Source organism: Patella vulgata, chromosome 3 (assembly GCF_932274485.2).
Source record: "Patella vulgata chromosome 3, xgPatVulg1.2, whole genome shotgun sequence".
In the NCBI taxonomy this organism is placed as follows: Eukaryota; Metazoa; Mollusca; class Gastropoda; family Patellidae; genus Patella; species Patella vulgata.
Genome location: NC_065881.2, coordinates 44,809,001 through 44,828,679, shown reverse-complemented (window position 1 = coordinate 44,828,679; position 19,679 = coordinate 44,809,001). Strand labels below are relative to the sequence as shown.

Sequence of the window (19,679 nt, the reverse complement as noted above, 5' to 3'; positions counted from 1 at the left end):
CCCGTTATATATCAACATTAATTTTCTCACAAAACAAATCAACCTTTAAGATCCAATAAAATCAACAATTTTATTTTGACCCAAAGTAATCAGAGATCCTAAACTCGCAACATTTGCATAGGTAGCTTAAAGCTACTATTCCAACAAAGCTACTATTGGACCCAAAGCAAAGAGGTTTAATCAGAAATCCTAAACTAGCAATATCACAGATCTATTTATTGGTAACCTATCAGGAGACATGATAGCCCGCTCTTCGCATACTATAATATATCACATAATGTAATTGTGCGCTGACCATAAGTATCCATTCAGATATCCAATTCGATTAAAATCGGATGTTAATTACGTTTCGTTTTATTTTTCGATGTTTTACTACATTAACATTTCCTTAAAGCAAATATTGGCGTCAGTCATTATCACATAATATGTGATAGTACTGATTCCCTTGTTTTATTCATTCTATACTTAATAAAAACATGGTAACGCGCGGACTTTTTCTATTTTATTGGTTTTCTCTTATCTAGTGACAGTCAATTATTTTTTTTTTTTTGAATTGTCAGATATCCTCTCACAGTCTTACATAACAACTTTTGGTCTTCGAAGGAATTATTAGTGAGCAGAAATTCGCCTGTGTATCTGTTACCACTTCTCACTTCAGTCATTTGTTTTCCTTTTGCCTTTCGACACTACGCATCTATCGTAGCAATGATCTCTGTGTTAAAATTATATTTGGAACGTGTTTAACCAGTTCTATCACATATGTGATAATGAATGACACCAATATTGTCCTTTAAAATTGGCGGACCCGCGGTGGCTCCCGAAGTGATAAATGTGCTGGCCCGCTAACCTGGAGGTATCATGTTCGCTCCCGGTATTGGTCGAGAAAGTTGCTCGGGATTGTCTGGCGTGGTTTCACCTTGTCAGTAGTGCATGGTGGAAGACCTGACAAGGAACAGTTTCTAGTCCTTGGAATGGGACGAAAAACCGAAGTCCCGTGTATACATTGGCGTGCACGAAAAAGATCCCTTAACAGTTGGAATTCTGCCCAGCCAAAATTTCCCTCACAGAATACTGTATTTACCAATAAAACTCAAATTAGTATGAACATTTTATTACAAATATATTGAAACAATAGCAACACTGTCAAAACAATATTCTTACACTAAACATTCTTACAAAAAACAAATCAGGAAAACAGAATTTTCGTAGATTTATTTAAAAAGTCAACACATGTTATCTTTGATTAAAAAGTTACCAGGATCCTAAATAATGCGAACCTGATCTGCATTTTGCTATACAGCAGTGTATCAATCCTAAATCAAATACCCAAAATAATTAACGTTATCCGACTAAACCTTATAGAAACTTATCTATGTGCTATATACAACTGTGTAATTCTCTAAAACGACCACAATTCAATGTGGGCGCTTATAAAAAATAACAGAATCCCACGAAAGGCGGCCTTTATCTGCAACCCTGCTCTATATCAATCGGATATCCCAAAGTTAAACATTTTATTTTTTCGGAAAACAAAAGTGACGGACAGAGTGACGGAGAGGAACCCTATAAATTTCTCCAGTTTTAACAGCCGGGGACTAATAATTGTATATACACACCCATGCTTCCCGTAGTTGGCCTGTCAAAATAATATTGGTTTCGGATGGTATCTGATCTGTCGAAATGTAACAATTGGTGATTATCTTGTTTATTGGTCCTCTAATTGTCGTTCATTCGTCTGGTGCAATTTCCCGAAACCCAGTTACATAGATAATTCTTATGCGATAGAAGTGATAATGGTATTTGTAATATTTCTCAATTCTTCATTGGTGCAAAAGAATGTTTGTAATTGATTAGATAAATTTGGTGGTTACACTTATTAACTTTCTTAGAACAAAAACTGGGTGTGGGCCTTCAAAAGAATTGGTATCTGTCGAATTAAAATCTGTCCGCACTTTCGTTTTTTATGCCCTTGACATTTACGCTACTATCGAATCCAGCAACATCTATAAGACGTTTAAGTTCAATTGACTAGAGATCAGCTCTGCGCAAAAATGTTTTAACCAATCATAATGGCTTTAGATTCGTTAATGTCTTTTCTTTCTTTTAATAATATATAGTCTATTAAGCATTATACTCTCAAACAATAACAAACACTCATATAATAACTTATGGTTAACAAATAAATTATTTAATAAATATAGACACAGTAACATTATAAATATTTTATATTCTTCATAGAAATAGTGTAAAAGGTAGTGTAAAAAATCGAAGTCGCTTAAAAGAGATAATTAAGTCATTTTAAACAAGATTATTAAGTCGTGGTTAAAACATGATAATTAAGCCGTTTAAACGAATTAATTAGGTCGTTTAAACGCATTGGGTATAATTATGAGTCCAATGTGGATACCATAATGGACTCAGACTTGCATCGCGACCGGTTCATATTATTATTGCAATTTAAAAGTTAAACAGTTCATGCATGTTTATTAATGATGTATTCACTGGGTATAATCCCATATAGAAACGACTTAATATGACGATTAAACGACTTAATATGGTGATTAAATAACTTAATAATAACATGACGATTAAACGACTTAAAGCGGAAATTGCAAATTTTCTAAGAAAGTCAAAACGTAATTATTTCTATATCTTTTGCTCAACAGGTTGTCAACTCACAATTATACGATCATAGGTGTCATTCTCACACTTAAAACTCATTTACACAGGATATAATAACACAATTACCTCCCTTGTTTTCTATTCTCCACCATGGAGTAGCTTTTTTCAAACGTTTGAAAATGAAGAGGAAAATGATATTTTTGCCAATTTCTCAGCTGGCAATAGTGAATTATAGGATTAATAGGATTATTCTTTAACAAGGTAGGATTGTTTATGGATACCATCTATTTTCAGGCTTTATTTTAATAAATTTTAAAAATATAACTTAAAAATTTGCAATTTCCGCTTTAATATGGCGATTAAACGACTTATTATGACGATGAAACGACTTAATTATTTGTTTTACATTGGCCTTCCAGTGTTCCGTATTTGATAACTTTCGTACACCAATTTAAACAAATAGGTAATGAAAATGAAGGACGGATGACAAAGACATAGGCGTAGGGGCTCGATGACAGTTGGGGGAGGGGGGCAGAACCTGAAATGCCCGAAAAATGTTCGGGTTACAGATGGCGGCACCGGTCTTCTGGGAGAGTGGAGGAACGGAGCTTACCTTGTTGGGATCCCCCTCCCCCCACCAAGTTAAATTTGGAAAATTTGACGGCTGCAAACGCGTTTTCCTGCTATTCCAGCCCGTGAATACAGCAACTTCAAAGTGGTCTAACATAGCCTAATTAAGATAGCTGACTCGAATTCCAATCAACCAATCAATCGTTTACAGTCCACGGAGGCGGGACCGTTGGGAGAAAATTTTAAACATTTAACTGCCGCCAACGCGTTTTTCCGCTATTCTTCCCCGTGAGTTAAGCAAGTCCAATCCAAAGTTGTCCGATGGTTTTGTAACCGAAATCCCACTCTATGCCGACCTGAATTCCAACCATCCTATCAGACTGTTGCAGCTGCATTCACATATAATAATTGATGCCCTAAAAATGTCACACAGAGTAGAGTGACTCAAGACAAAATGTTTTAATTGGTATTCAATTAAAAGAAAAGTAAAATCAGTGTTTGAAATAATAATTTTTTTTCACTTTAACCGCCTGCCCTAAAAGTCAGATTGCCCGAAAGTTAGGGGGCAGCTGCCCCCCCCCCCCAGTCTCGTACGCCTATGGACAAAGAGTCTTGACAACACAGAAGATGAATTACATTTAAAATAACGATATACACAAATTCATTAAATTAAATTACAATTTCGTTTCGTGTATTCTTCTGAAGTAGGATATCAAATTGTCAATGGGGAGACCATAAAAAAATAAACGAAACTAAATTGAAATCAGAAAGGAATATGTTGTCTAACATTTATTGTTCACGTCGATATATATATATATTCTTTTTTCGGAAAAGTAAATATTTTATAACGAATAATCTGTTTTCAATTATCTTACTTAATTGCGTCGTGTGAGCTTTTAAAAATCGACAAACAGTAACGTCGTGGATAAAATCTGATACAGACAAATGATAAACTATCAACAAACCTATCAGACGATAATAATTACCCATGCAACAAGATTCGTGACTAGCCATTTCCTTGTCTCGGGGACCACATCATGCCATATACTACCACATTAACATATCCATCACCCCCATCAGCGCAGTCTTCGTAGCAACGGAAGCTGTCGATCGGTTAAGAATCCTTGATCCAAATCTTGAGTAAACAATAATTTACCATCACAAATTCACATATTAATTTCAAATGATATGACAAACCAATGGACACATCGTGTATTAACTGTGAGGGAATAAGGTTGCACATATTTACAGTATTTATTCCACCATGTGATTAATGAATTGGGGTTTAACGTCCATCATCCGCTATACAGTGTTATGAAGGAAATTTTTTACCTTGACAGCGGCGCTACCGCCTACTCTTATATCGAAATCCATCTGCCAAGGGATCTTTTACGTGCACTCGAATGTATACACGGGACCACGGATTTTTGTCCCACCGAACGACACTGTGTTGTCCCTTGTCTGGCCCTCGCTCGAGCACCACTGACAAGGAGGAGCACACCGGGAAATCCCGATGAACTTTCTCGGCCAAAGCAGGGATCGAACACGGGACTTTCAGGTTAGCAGCCAACGTCTTAGTCGCTGAGCCACCATGGCTCCTAATACTAAAGGAGCTAAACCACTTTTATTTAAGTCAAAATAAATGTTGAATAGCTTGAACTGTCTACCCCGGAAGCAGAGTTATTGTGTTCCTAAAGGTGTGACGGACAAACAAACAGATAAACCGACGGTAAACCCAATTCAATAATTCCTTGATTTCTACGACAGCCGGGAGTCTGAAATAGATACTAGACAAGAAGCGATTCATTTGTACCAGAATAGCTTCGATGAAAAAATTCAATCATGTTAATCCTTCTTTAATGGTAAGTTCCACAAATAACAGACAAGCGGAAAGACAGACGGACAGACGAACCCATTTCTCAGAAATAGAAATAAACCTTAGAAAAGGCAAAAATCAATTGTACCAAAATAACACTGATGCCAGCTTGCAATCATCTTCCCCCTTAGTCCATAATAAACTTCTAGTACACAGCACACAGAACATTAATTGATTTGTTAGACTTTCTCTATCTACTACAGGAAAGTGTTTTATAATTTTTCTTTTCAAAACAAACATTCATTAATCTCTCCAAAAACTCAACAATATAAATGTCAGTAATTTTAGACTACCATTCAATATCTTTCTGTGTAGACATGATATTAAGTAAGGACAGATGATCTGTGTTCAATTTAGTATTGACTTTTCTTCCTGTAAACGCTTATATAGAGAATGCCGGTTCTTTAGTATGAATGCTGACTACTGGAAATCTAACGTCTGTATTCGTTAATAAAATAAACATAATGACACGGGCAATAATAAAATGAGTATGTTGCATCCATATAATAATGCGAAAAAAAGATGCTGTTAAAGATGCACAACTGAATGATCCATCAAGAAACCATTTCGCTGTATTTAGAATCTTATTCTCTTTCTACCATTTTCACACCCACTTTCTTTTAATTTCCTTGGAATTAGGAAGCCTATATTTCTTCCTTTTGTCCAAATACTGACATTTTGATAATGGATTTAACATCAATTCCCTAATTAACAGTGTTGGATATCTGGATTAGTAAAGATAGCTTCTCTAAGTCCGTGTTTAAGAAAGGATTTACAGATTTTCTCCGCTGATTTCGATTTATACGACATGGCTTCTATGATGTTGTGTTCAGTCCTTGCCCAGGTGACCATGGTAATAAATCTAGATAAAGTTGGCAGCCCCTCCATTGCCAGATTAACATCACATCCTGCAAATAAAGAAACAGACCTACATTATCAATATTTAATCATATCCAACCGTCCAAACCAATCAGCACAGACGAAAGGCGGTCTACTAAGAAGAACTAAAGGGAATTATTTAGCAATAAAAGGATGACTGAAAGATAATAGCTAATTGTCCTGGTGGAAATGGTCTATACTTTTAGTTTAATACAGATAAGAACCTATGTCTACTTGCGTTTATCCTTCCCCCCAAAAGCTAATTAATCAGCGGTAGTAAGAACACCATCAGAGATGTGAACCACCAATTCTTTAAGATTAACCCCAGGGATGAATCAATCTCTCTCTCTAAACATTGCTTATCGATCGTTTTATTAACATTGATTTTTTAACCAATATAATTGCTTCCTAATTAATGAAATGCGACGAATTGAAGTACAAAAAAAACATAGTGTTGCTTGGCAACATTGAAGGATGACTGTTCATTTTTCAGGTCAAGGGCAACGCATAAATCTAATTAGCGACTCTGAATTTGAAGACTAAACGAACAGTTCACGTAATCTAAAAAAACTGTTACGTGTAGAGCATCATAAATATTTGATAACAAGAGTGACCCGAAACAACTGTATGAAATTGAATCTCATTGAGTTGTACAGGGATTAGTACAATGTTTCGGCGACGATTACTGCGCATAGAACTGATGTTTGACTCTGAAATTCTACAGAGTACCTCTTTTATGCAAAAATCTATGTTCTCTATAATGTTTACTCGGTTTTAGTAATAAGATTAACAACTCGCCACGCTTACTCTCAAAAATTCGGACTTATAGAGTATGTATAGAAATTATAAACATGGGGTCAGGGACGGACAGAGGTGACGATCATATACTTTTACATATAACGTGGTAGTGCACAAACTATCAACACACACACTGCATCAGATATATTTATCCTTAAGCACAATTATACGAAATTTTAAACAAGCAAACTATTAATCAACAGAAATCATAATCAGATCTCCATCAAAATACATTACTCAACTAATAGTTTTTAAATCGTTAATAAAAATAATTATATAACTTGCTTTGTGAGATCCAAAATATTAATATATATTATAGCAATATCCTAAGGATTAAAACACTTATAAGTGTTTGAAAACATGTCGAAATGAATGTAATTTAATATAGTCTTTTAGGCATAACCATTTCTTTAGCTAAAATAAAAAAAGCCCTCTGTACTGGGAGCAAACAGGAAGTGATATAAAAGATGCGACTAGTCTTAGAGACACGACACACACTCTACAAACGTTTTTAGGTTTCTTATTTTTTAAAACATTTGCCAAAACAGGAATTTCTTAAAGACATACATGAAGATCGTGATTTTATATACTTCCATTCCGCACAATGGACATGACAAAACCATTAACAGGGCCTGTCCATCTAATGAACTTATTTCTCAATATATTTGAATTTGAAAGTTTTTTGAGCAGGATCAGGGTTGTACAATGGGGCACTAAAACGGGGCCAAGTTTGTTTGTCTTTTTGTAGGAGAAATATGTTTCGTTAGTTGCACTGTTGATTCGTTACCAAATCTTTATCGACGTTTTACTGAAAACATTTTGTAATTCTTAGGCTTATCTGATCACGTTACATTCATTTAGGGCTTTGGATACCAATGATTATAGGTCTAGAAATTTCATTTGTGCCGTATCCGGCAGCGTCTGCGACATGTTCTACATTATTGGGAACAATAACCAGTGGCTAATAACTTCGTCGTCCAGGACATTTGGTAAATATGAGAAACATTTAACCATAGATACCACGAAAATTGAAAAGTTGACAAATGTAGAATTTATTGATTTTGAACTTGTTGGTTACCGCTATTGGCGTGTAATGTCATTGATGGTTCTTGTTCTGGCTAATGGTTTGATATTTTAGCCTAATCAAGACATTGAAGGGACGACAGTCTTCGAAACTGATCGAATAGGAGAACTATTGTATAGTATATTATAATACCTGTATGAAAATTAGTACATCTGGCAGATTCACCTTCAGCTATAACAAATGTATCAGATTCTCTAAAATATACAACAGTCTCTAATCTCTGCGACAGTTTAATTTCAAATAATCTTGGACTGAATTTCAGCTGTTTTAATGCAATGGAATCAGAGATGGACGACTCAGCCTCTGTTTTATACGTGTTGAAACATTTGATGAATATATTGCGCATTATCTGAAAAATAACAATAAAATACAGTAATTAAATAGCTAAACGAAACAAAGCATTATTAATTGGTATAGGAATCAATACATATTGTGCTATTGGTTTTTAAAAGATAGCCTGGGCTCCTCTTGCCTTCTTTCTTTCTAATTTAGCATTATTTATGTAAGCGATCCCAATATTTTCTTAATTATAATAAAATACTGAAGGCTAGGGGTCCTGAGAATGCAATAATTCTTGTTGAATTTGGACTGATATGACTCACTTGAGTATTTTCTTGTCGGTACATGCCAATATAGATTGCTGTTAAAGCTTAATAAAACGTTCCTTGTATGGCTTATGTTCAAAACCGCCTAAAACAAAATAGCACGTGTTGCGTGTACGTAAATTTCGACAAGGTGCTTCTTATTAACCAAATTAACAGTCCCTGCTACTGTAGTAATATGGATGGCAGGGATTTGTGCTAAAGAACACATATGTAGAATAATATTATGGTCTTGATTAATTATTCCCCATTGTCAAAATATTAGCTATGGTATAAGTTTATTTTGAAACGCAAATTAAGTTGTTTACAATATCTTTCATATTATTGATTCTAACTTCATAACCACAAAGAAAGTATATGCTCGTTATGGTGATACGTTAATTGAGCTATAGATTAATGAACATGTTGATCATTTACCTGTTTCTTTGTTATAAAACATATATCATATTTGTTGACCAAATTAGGTAATAATTCCTGTCAATATCCAGATTGCGATGCATGTCCATTCCATATTTGAAATTTAGCTGTTATCAGTCTTTTACGTAAATACCACAGACAAAAAAATAGGCACCTATAAATAAGCGGGAATAGGGGCTAGAATAGTCAGACACGCATTGGGTTCTTAAGACCACAATTTCACGATGTAGTGGTTTCCTGAGTCTAGCCACGCTGGTTAGACTTTTACAGGGGTGGGGTTGAGAGAAAGACATCTTAATTTTAAATATTGTAATGTAGACTACTGTGTAACTGTTGTGGCATAAAAACGTTTAGCAAAATCACTATCGTTGTTCCTGTTACTTATTTAATTTCGGTATCGTAAGAAAACACAATGGTGAAGTCTTTAAGAGGAAAGATACAACAGTAGCCAGTCCAGAGCCAACCAACCCCTAGACGACCGGCAATACTATTTACCGGAAAACACCGGAAAACAACCGGAAAACACCGGAAAACAACCGGAAAACACCATTTTATACTGAATACCGGAAAACACCGGAAAAACACTAAATACCGGAAATCACCCTAAATAGGTAACCCGGAGCCTGGTCCTCTGTGTGCGGTTTTGGACCAAGTGAGCGCCGATGAAGGAAGGTCAAGGTCATTAAAATGTTCGTTTTACAAATAGCCCCCCCCCCCCAAAAAAAAAAAATCGAATTTTTCCGAAAAATTGGTTTTACAAAAAAACATTCCGTAGAAAATAATTTTACAGAGAAAAATACTGGAAAATTTTTTTTTTTTTAGAGAAATCTGAAAAGAAATTTTCTTTGACGGTAGGCGCTCGCTCGCTTGTATGTTAATGAACTTATTTCATCAGCGCTCATTTGGTCCAAAACCACACACGAGGACCAAACTCCGGGTTACTAAATAGCTACCGGAAAACTTAGAAGAGTAAACTGTGCCCGAGATTTTTTTAGAAAGCCCGCCGCGCCGCGCCGCGCCGCTCCGGGAGGGATCATCGTCAGGGTGGGACGGGGGTGGAATTGTCCAGTCACGTGACGAACATAGATCTTCCGTTCCTCAACCCATATTATTTCCACAGTCATTGTCATTAATCACAAATTACGGGATGATATACGAAAATGCAGGTTTACTTTGAAATAGTGCAAATGATACTTTTCCATCTACAATCTTCAGATCAAAGGATGCAAGTTCTTACACAGTGCAGCATAATTTGTGCAACAGAAGACATCTCGAATATCGATTGTCGGAAAAAAACATTTTCTCGGGGACATTTTTTTTCCGAATACGCATTCGGTGTAAGTCTTCAGCCACCAGGAAGTGGTTAACATAGTAATGTTTTATTACGATAGTAGTACACAAAACAAATTGGTTGCATGAGTTTCTCGGGGGGAAAGTAGCCTCATCGGCTAGAGTCCTCTATTTCACAAGCAAAAACAACAATTGCTTCCTTGAAAATTTATCGATCAACCCTTTTCACAGACGTCCAGCTTACCACTTCCCGTCAATGCAGTAAGATAGAATATGTAGTTTTCTCATGGACAATTGGGCGAAAGTTGGGGTTTTCTCAAGGAAAACTGGTCAACAAGTTGGGGAAAAAAGTAATCCAGAAAAAAATCCTGTGTGCCGCCCTCGAAATATGATGGAATATGTTGAATATTATTATGGTTCAAGTGATTATATTTGACCCTGGAATGAAAGTAAGCTCAGAAACAAGTAGATTTTAGCCCTTCCAACCAGGGGCGTGCTGGCAGGGAGTTTAGGAGGACGGTGTCCTCCCAGACCCCCATTAAACAATAAGTTCACCCGTATAAGCGGGCCCCCCGAGAGCTCTAATTTTCACGCGGAATCCCCTCAAAAAATTGAGAGTGCGTACGCGAAAAATCATACATACACAACGATTAGTAAAATATATTATGCTGACGTGCAAATGTCTGTCACCTTAAGGTGAAATGGTCTTTGATACATGTATTCATGCCTCGATATGTATAAGATGCAATTTATTATTTGGATAGAAATACATTGTATTAGCATTATATTAAGCAGACCTGTCATGTGTGTCTTGTGTAGTACAATAGTATGTCTTATAGTCAAAATAGCAGCATAAATTTGGAAAATATGATACCTAGATTTCTCCCAGAAGTGCTTGCAAAACGCGTTTCCCGTTGTCAAATTTCAAAAATTTTCTGGGGGGACAACCCCCCCAGACACCCCTACCAGCGGCGCGCCTTCGGGGCTCGTCCTCCCGGGCCCCTTCGTGGCCAGCACACCCCTGCTTCCAACGAGATGGATAGCTCTTGGACACGATAGACACTTTTCAGATTACAGCCTGTCCGAGAATTGCGTGGCATCCATTTCGTTTGGTTATTAGGACACATAGCGGTTAAACCTGGAACTGCAACTCGAACTATTCAGAGATTTATTAACTCGCTTTTGATGATACTTGCTGTTTTATGATGCGATTTTTTATTACCTAGGGAGGAGTTGGCCTAGTCGTGCCTTCCACTAATTCGTACCACCCTGATGCCAGCGTTATTGGTAAGAATCAGGAGACCGGCGCAACCGGCATATAATGGGGCCCTCCGAAGGCAGTGTTTAATCTACTGAAATACTGAAAGACTGAAATCTACTGAAAACTAAAATTAAAATACAAAATAAAATATGGTCAATAATGGAGGTGGACTGATTGCGTCTTTTAAAACATTCAAAACATAATAGGCATGAACAAAATTTTGGAGAAAAAAAAATCGGAATTTTTTTTTTTTTTTTTTTGGGGGGGGGGGGGATATTTGTAAAACGAACATCGTAATGACCTTGACCATCCTTCATCGGCGCTCACTTGGTCCAGGCTCCGGGTTACCTATTTAGGGTGTTTTCCGGTATTTAGGATGTTTTCCGGTATTTAGTGTTTTTCCGGTGTTTTCCGGTATTCAGTATAAAATGGTGTTTTCCGGTTGTTTTCCGGTGTTTTCCGGTATATAGTATGGCCCCCTAGACGACCAGCCCCCTGGGCTGTTCCAAAATATGTAGTAAAAAACGATGCATGGGTTATACGACGGATGTGGCGACCGGTTTAGCGTCTGCCGCTCTCCACGTCTGACAAACGACCCATGGTGCTACACTACTTTGTAAAGAACTCCAGTCTGTATAGTTTTCTGAAGAGAAGTTGAACCGGCGCTGGTGACGACATGAGTTTTGTGTTACACGATATTATTGAATAAAAAGATAACGCTATTTGGATACAGATATAGTAAAGTAAATGATATTAAACCCCATCAATTAACCCACCAGCAGAAGATTGAATTACGATACGTAAGATGATCAATAACACTTCCAGTTATCCGACTGATCGGATATTTTCTATTACGGTAAAATATATATTCCGAGAGAAAAAGTATAAAAAATATGGAGATTTATATTACACGACATGATATTAGATGCATCCGTTAATGATAGTTAGTTACAGGCTACATGGTAATAAATCATATACTGTATATCAAACCTCATCATTTAATGTCATAGCAAAAGGTGGAGTTTACGATACGTAAGATGATACAGAGCGGCTCCTACTAATCATAGACTGCAAGGAAGGGTATGTGTTATAAATATATACATATTATTCTACGCATCATATTATCCAAATTTAAAGTCATTTCACAAACTGTTTTTTTATGAAATCATTTATATGTTGGATCTGCTGTGTAGAATATACATCTTTCCTTGTCGGTCACATTTGGCAGGACCGTTTTTGTCAATATTTCAATAATCCATAACTTTGGCAATTTGTTTATGATATCATTTAAATTTTGGAAATGATGTGCAAAATGTACATATCTTTTTGCAATACTTTGTCGGCGATTAGTATAGCATGACCGCATAAAGTCTGTGATTTTACAAGAATGTGGGAATTGAATGCGACGCATAAGTTGTCATAAGAAAGGGTCTTTTTATTTTTATTTTTTTTATAAATTGTGAATATCAAAAATGATTGCCTGATCTTTCAAAATATGATCACGACAATCAGATTGCCATCATTGTTACAAGAATATAAAACAATCAACGAGATTCAAAAGCTAACATAATATACACCTATTGGTGGATAATTGTCCATGTCTTAGGGACAATTTGTTTTAATCAAAAACTATGTAATTGCAAGATAAACAATTCTATAAATAATGAAAATCTCGAGAAAACAAAATAGAGATTCTCTAATCTAATATTTTAGTTACAAAAGAATTCATTACGCAGGGTGAGATTAAAGATATCCAGACGTATAGGATTTCGACATAATATTCCAGCATAGGATATTTCGACTTCAAAACCTATGCCAGTCTCACATAACCAGAATGATTTTAGTGACATTAAATATTCGTTGTGGATGTAGTGTTTGGGCTAAAGCCCTCAAATCCTATATCCCACCCCAACCTTCTTTATATCTCCACAAAGCTAGTACACAGGAATGTTAAGATCAAATTACACCTTATTTAGAGAAATCAAAGTCTGTTTCCTGTTTTAAAACAACTCATATGAAATATATTTTTAAATGTAGTAAATATGTCCATTTTAGATATCTTACAGGCCAGAACTCTTATTTATGTTTAGTTACCCAGCTGATGATATTTTTAAACCAGGCATGTTTTCTTTTAATAAAAAATAATCATTAACTGTATCTCTCTAGTGCGTGCACAATGTCAAGCAGGGGTGATAACTCTGTAGGTAACCATTTCGATACAGTTCAACCTGAGAAAGATGTGCTCAATAAAATGACCATAAGCATAATGCATCGGCAAGAAACGATCAGACAGATGTCGCGAAACTATGGCAACCACGACATTAAAATGTGGGCGTATAAAAAATACGTTTTGTATGTCTATAGAATATTTTGATCTTTTTTAGACTCATCTCAATATCAGTATATTGATAATAAAGTATATCACAGGATAATAATAAATGTTACTATTTCAAATAACCACAAAGTACTGCTGCAAATAAAATTTATACCATTAATATTTATATTTTGTAACAAAGCATGACTTAAACATCAACTATTTATAATTAAATCGTATATATATCTATATTGAAAAAAACCCAAACAATTTATGAATTATTAATTACATCGGAGATTCAGATGAAAAGGAAAATGGAATAAAATGAGGAGGGGAGGTATTCCTAACTTTTAATTTAATCTTGAAAAATATATAATGTTGGAAAATAATATAGTCTTTTTGATCTTGTGGTATATTTCCATCAATCAAAGGCTAAGAGAATAGAACAGTTTATTATAACTGACAATAATCTGATTAAAGATAAAAGCTTTTAGCCCCAGGGTTGTTGACGAAAGCTTAATGCACCCAATAAATTAGACCGATTGAAAATCGACAAATAAATGGATTGCAGTTGAAATTAAACATTTGTTCATTGGTAAAACAATCGATTGCAACCCCATTAGTTTTTAAAGGAACCATGCTATTAAATTCATCAATAAAGAGATCGGTAGTGGCTTGCATACATAGCTATAACATAATTATCAGTTCTATCGTATATTTTGTTCTTTATACAGTCGTTCATATCGACTTTGGTGTTTATAAAGGTCTATTATATTCTATCTCAAAACTAAATGTACGAGTTATGGCATCCGGGCCCAATTAGGCGTAGCCGCTCCACAGCACTAAGAATCATTATAATATTGGTGTATTTAATGACAGCAATTTGAACCTAAAAACAAAAAAACACCATTAAATTCCCAAATCATCTACTTTGCTAATATACTATCTACAGTATCCTGACCGTGTATAATCTTTGTTATAGTTGTGTTGTTATATATTCCAAATTTCGTTTGAGCAGCGTTGCCTCCATCAACTTTGGCCAGTTATGGTCTCACAACTACAAGTCGGGGTGGGTATCGTGTACGGGGTATGGTATGCCTAACCATCCCGGAACACATGAAATCACTTGCTACTGGTTTCATCCACCCCATCTCCCCCAAACTGTTGCCGTGTGGCAAGTTAAGCAACCAACAGTTTTATGTTTATCTGGAAATTGGGACCTTTTTGCGTTTTTTAGGTTGCCAGGCAACCAAATATACGCCCAAAGTAGCTTAATCGTCCAGGCAGTCAACAAGGGTTGTCACATATTTTTTTTCTTTTGTCAGTAATGAGAATATTTACAACACATGAAAATCTGATTACGAGTAAATAACCCATCAAGTAATTATCAGAAATCATTAAACTTTGTTTCGATTGTTTGTCTCATGACCTCTAACAATTTATTTAACAAGATTTTTCTAAGAGATCAAGGTCCATCTGGCAATAATTATCAGAAACAGTTGAAAATGAATAGGATTCTTCATCTCATGACCTTAAACACTGTGTATAAGTTTAAAGTCAATCAGATATTAACTCTAGCCACAAGAGCTTCTACAAGATATTTCAAACTGACAAAAGGCCATAACTCCGGCAGAAATCATTGAAAATGGTTGAAATGACTAGGATATCCTTCGTCTCACGACCTTAAACACTGTGTATAAATTTAAACTCAATCGGATATTAACTTTTCCCTCCAGAGCGTCCACAAAATATTTCAAAGTGACCAAGGGCCATAACGCTTGCAGTAATTATCAGAAATCGTTTAAAATCAATAGACATATTCGTCCCACGAACTTAAACACTGTGTATGAATTTAAAGTCAATGAATATTAACTTAAGCCTCTAAGGGGTCGTTATGACGTCATGACGAAAATTGTTCCTTTTTGATGGTTTGTTAGCCATTCCATTCGAGGTTGTAGATGGATAGATAGCATAAATTCCAATTAGGGATTTAGATTACAGATTAGGGAATGGAGGTTAATGAAACTCCTACCTTAAAGCTAATACAATGACATTCATCGACAAAATTTCATTTGGAATGTCGCTCAGCTCACTGCGGTAGCGGCGTATGGGCATGTAGACTGCAGGAGACACTGCCAGGTCACTGTGGAAGCTGATCATGCTTATTGAAGCACGTTGTTAATTTAATTCACAAACTGGTTCAAATGTTGAGACACGGTGGATACAATATCGCCTGTTTGTCACATATGCAGTGAACCATTTGATAATGATTTGCCCAACATTATTTCGGAAATAACGGGTATTGCGAGCGTCAATAAGGCGGTTTAGCTGAGAAATTATGGTCGTGATTTCAAGCCCGGTGAAAAATACTATGTGGAATGTCGCAACTTTCACTATTGCGCAATGTTGTAACGCCTGTATAAAGGTCTAGACGGTCCGAGGTGCCAAAATTAATTTTTGCGCACCGTTGTCTTTTACGTACATGATCAGTAAGAAAGACTAGCAGACGGTTCATTACAACAGATATAACCGGTGACCCCTGCTACAACGCCCACCTTTTGGACATGCCAAGACCGGATATTTGATGACTGGACATTAATCTAGTGTCATCTGGTGTCCCTAAATAGATGACACTCATTAATTACTAGCACACCTAACATATCTATAAAGCATCTAGTATTGAAATTGTTCATCACTCTGTGTAACCTAAGCAAAAATTCTCATTGCAGAGGCGTGCTCTCATAAATGCAAAAACAAAGGAAACTGGAAATGGTTGATAACGCTCAAATACAATGCGATTTCCTACCAGGGTATAGTGGAGCGAGCGTGGGTATGCCCCCCCCCCCCATCCCTTCCGAAAATGTGCCCTCGAATTTCGACAAAGTTACCTTAAATACTCAAGGAAATGCCAACTCTAAAGAAAACATTGTGGCCCCTTTTTCTGCTGCCCTTCCCTTGTTCCATAATCATAATCCCTTAACCAAATGTCAATGTATGGTATGTCATCGCTCACATAGACACCAAATCGATTCTACCATGTGCCACAGAACTCAAATTTTCCGTATCCTGCCCCCTCTCCTAAAGTGCCCTAACTTTGATCTGCCTACCCTCATTCGGAGGCCCAAGCACGCCCTTGGCTCATTGTAGAACTTAGTCATGACTTTACACCAAGTTTTATTATGTCCTAAATTTTCTGCCATTGAAATTGTTATCTCCGCTCATTATTGAACTTTGGTCAGGGATCTTAATCGGCTCATTATTGTCGGCCTCCAATATTCGTTATCTTTCCGTCATTTTCCGAATGGCGATAGGCAGTTCATTATCAAATAGTTCACTGCATATCGGTATCCATCTGTGTCGCATTATTTGAATCGTTTGTAAAATAAATTCGCTGTGTGCTTCAATAGGTTTGGTCATCTTGGCTCCACTGTCGATGATGGTGATCGAAATCGGACACAGTGAGCTGAGAGAGGCCCTTTTCATCATGCCTGCTACGCTGCTTCCGCAATGAGCAATGGGCGGTCAGAGAGTCTAAATGTAATCTAGTTGATGCTTGATGAATGCAATAGTATTAGATCAGAGGCAGACTCGACCTCTCTTAATCCCCAAATCTCCAATGGGATTTCACATTTTGACACAGGGAAACCAGTTAATTACCAAAATGAGAAAATGAGTCGAAAATGGTATCAGCTGCCTCCAAAACGTATATTTTGACACCAAATGTGGTCATTTTGTAAAATTCGAATTTTCCCGCCAAAACTGGCCGCCATCTGGAGTTATTTCCCAATATCGAATCCGCGGTATAATTATTCACCAAAATGTGTACGGAAATGGATTCAGCTACCCCGAAAGGATACATTTTGATACCAAGCTCGATCATACTGGCGGCCATTTTGAATTTTGGCCAATTTAACCCATTTTGGCACGGATTTCGGACTGGGACTTTTTATGGTGATAATATACTCTAGACCGATCATAAATCGTGGTTGGCATTTCTATTGCAGCAATTGTTTGCACTTTTGCTCTACATCCATCTACAACTTCAAATGAAATGGCTAACAAAAAATCAAAAAGGAACAATTTTCGTCATGACGTCATAACGACCCCTGGAAACACTGCACTACACTCACAGAGTGATGAATTACTAAGATGTTGCTTTTATAATAGCATTGTCTTACACCTAAGCCTTCTCAAACAACAGCTTTGATAGAATATGAGCAGAAAAAACGGGATTTTGGTCCAATGGCGGCCATTTTGTTTGACGTCATATTTAGACCCTTTGCGGTAACTCAATTTCAGACAACTTTTGATATGTTGTTCTCTAGACCAAATACTATAAGAAAATGCAATAAAACGTTTTTTTGCAATTTTTTTAGGGTTATTAGTCAGTAAGTTCGCGTGATCTGTAGGACCAAATTGTGATGCGAGAATAGAAATTAAAAACATTTTGGCGTGGTCATTAATCTCTACAAGACTTATTAATATTATAAAGATGCATTATGTAAGAGTTAAATCTTGCGGGCCTTGAGTTTGGCTTCAAATTTTATATAAACCATTATTTAGACAATTATTCACATGGTAAGCCTATAATCAACTATTTGTAAATTCTGGACGGAATTAAACCATTCGACTGAAATTTTTGTTAGAGATTCATCATTAACAATATTGTAGGTTGCACGGGATTCCTATTGCACTAAATGACGCAATGATACTTTAATCCTGTTGTAGGCTCAGTGTAATGTTTGTCCTACCACACATTCATTCAGTTTGTACAATTAATGATTGGTATAACATGGTTTCTGCACATTGGACAATGTTGAGCTTAATCGGCTCTGATTGGTGGAATAATTGATTTCCGTAAAATTCAGCTGAGAACTGGAACTGTCTAGACGATGGAATTTGATTCAGGTCTATCTTGAGTTAATTCTAATCTAGTCTATAAATGCAGGCCTGTTTGTAATCTAGTATCAAATGATATCATATACTTGTGGTATATAAAAATATACATGTTTATTTTGAGTCAAGCGGCCATAGTATTTTCGCGTGGCTTGAAAACTTGGCACCAATCGAGCATGAAGATGATCCGGTTTCAGAGCTTCGGACGGTTTCAGGCAACGAGGATAAAGCGTCTAATTGTCTTTCACAGGGAATTAACAAGTTTTATTCAGTATAATATATCTGGGCGGATCCTTTAAACTATCTGCTTTTGTATGTTATTTCAAATATGCTCTGGCTTACAGCTTCGGTTCTTCAAATAAATTCGACCGCATAGACCCAGTCATTTATTCTTAGACAATCATTTCCTATAGACGACGATGAACACCGTTGTCATATATTGTTTCTGAATGAGACGTAAATAAACTTTATTGATAGAGTACAAGCTCGTAATGTTAAGGCGAAACATCAATAATTTAGAAACATGTATGTAAGCACCACTAGAGTTATTTTACAGATCATATCACACTATAGTTGCACCATGTTTCAGCCAATAGATGACACTTAACCCATTTTCATAATTGTTAAATATACAACAACCTATTAGAAATAAAATAAGATCCAGGCGTTTTCGTCGAAGGCTCAATGCTAATACCGTTTCGAGTTCCAAAACGCAGCATCCAACGATGGTGGTGTCTGTAGGCGTCGGAGGGGAATTGGTACAAACTTGTATATGACTCAAAATGATATAAGACGCGTGTGGGGGAAGTTGTGTGTGTGTGTGGGCGGGGGGGGGGGGGGAGATGTGGGGGCCAACGTCCTAATGGGGTTCGGGTCACGTGATCTAGTTAGTGAGCCAGTATCATACATACAGAGCTACCGTGACTTCCATTTCCAACTAAGATAAAAGTCTACAATATATTAGATTATCAGTATTAAATTGCAAAACGTTTCAACTGCCACTGTAAAATGATGTTATACAATTAGTTAGTTTTCTAGTATAATTTGTGTTACATGCTAATATACCTACA

The 19,679-nt window shown here is 36.3% G+C and overlaps 1 protein-coding gene across 1 annotated transcript in view; it reads right to left on the bottom strand.

Moving 5' to 3' along the window:
- Nucleotides 1-1,106: 1,106 nt before the first annotated feature.
- The window catches only part of LOC126815802 (uncharacterized), a 45,446-nt gene continuing 26,873 nt past the window's right edge, over nucleotides 1,107-19,679 (bottom strand). Inside the window, exons 4-5 of the mRNA XM_050541758.2 lie at nucleotides 7,962-8,178; nucleotides 1,107-5,976 (exon numbers count right to left, since the gene is read on the bottom strand). Of these exons, the coding sequence (XP_050397715.1) occupies nucleotides 5,777-5,976; nucleotides 7,962-8,178 (417 nt within the window). The 3' untranslated portion in view covers nucleotides 1,107-5,776. The remainder of the gene's footprint in view (nucleotides 5,977-7,961; nucleotides 8,179-19,679) is intronic.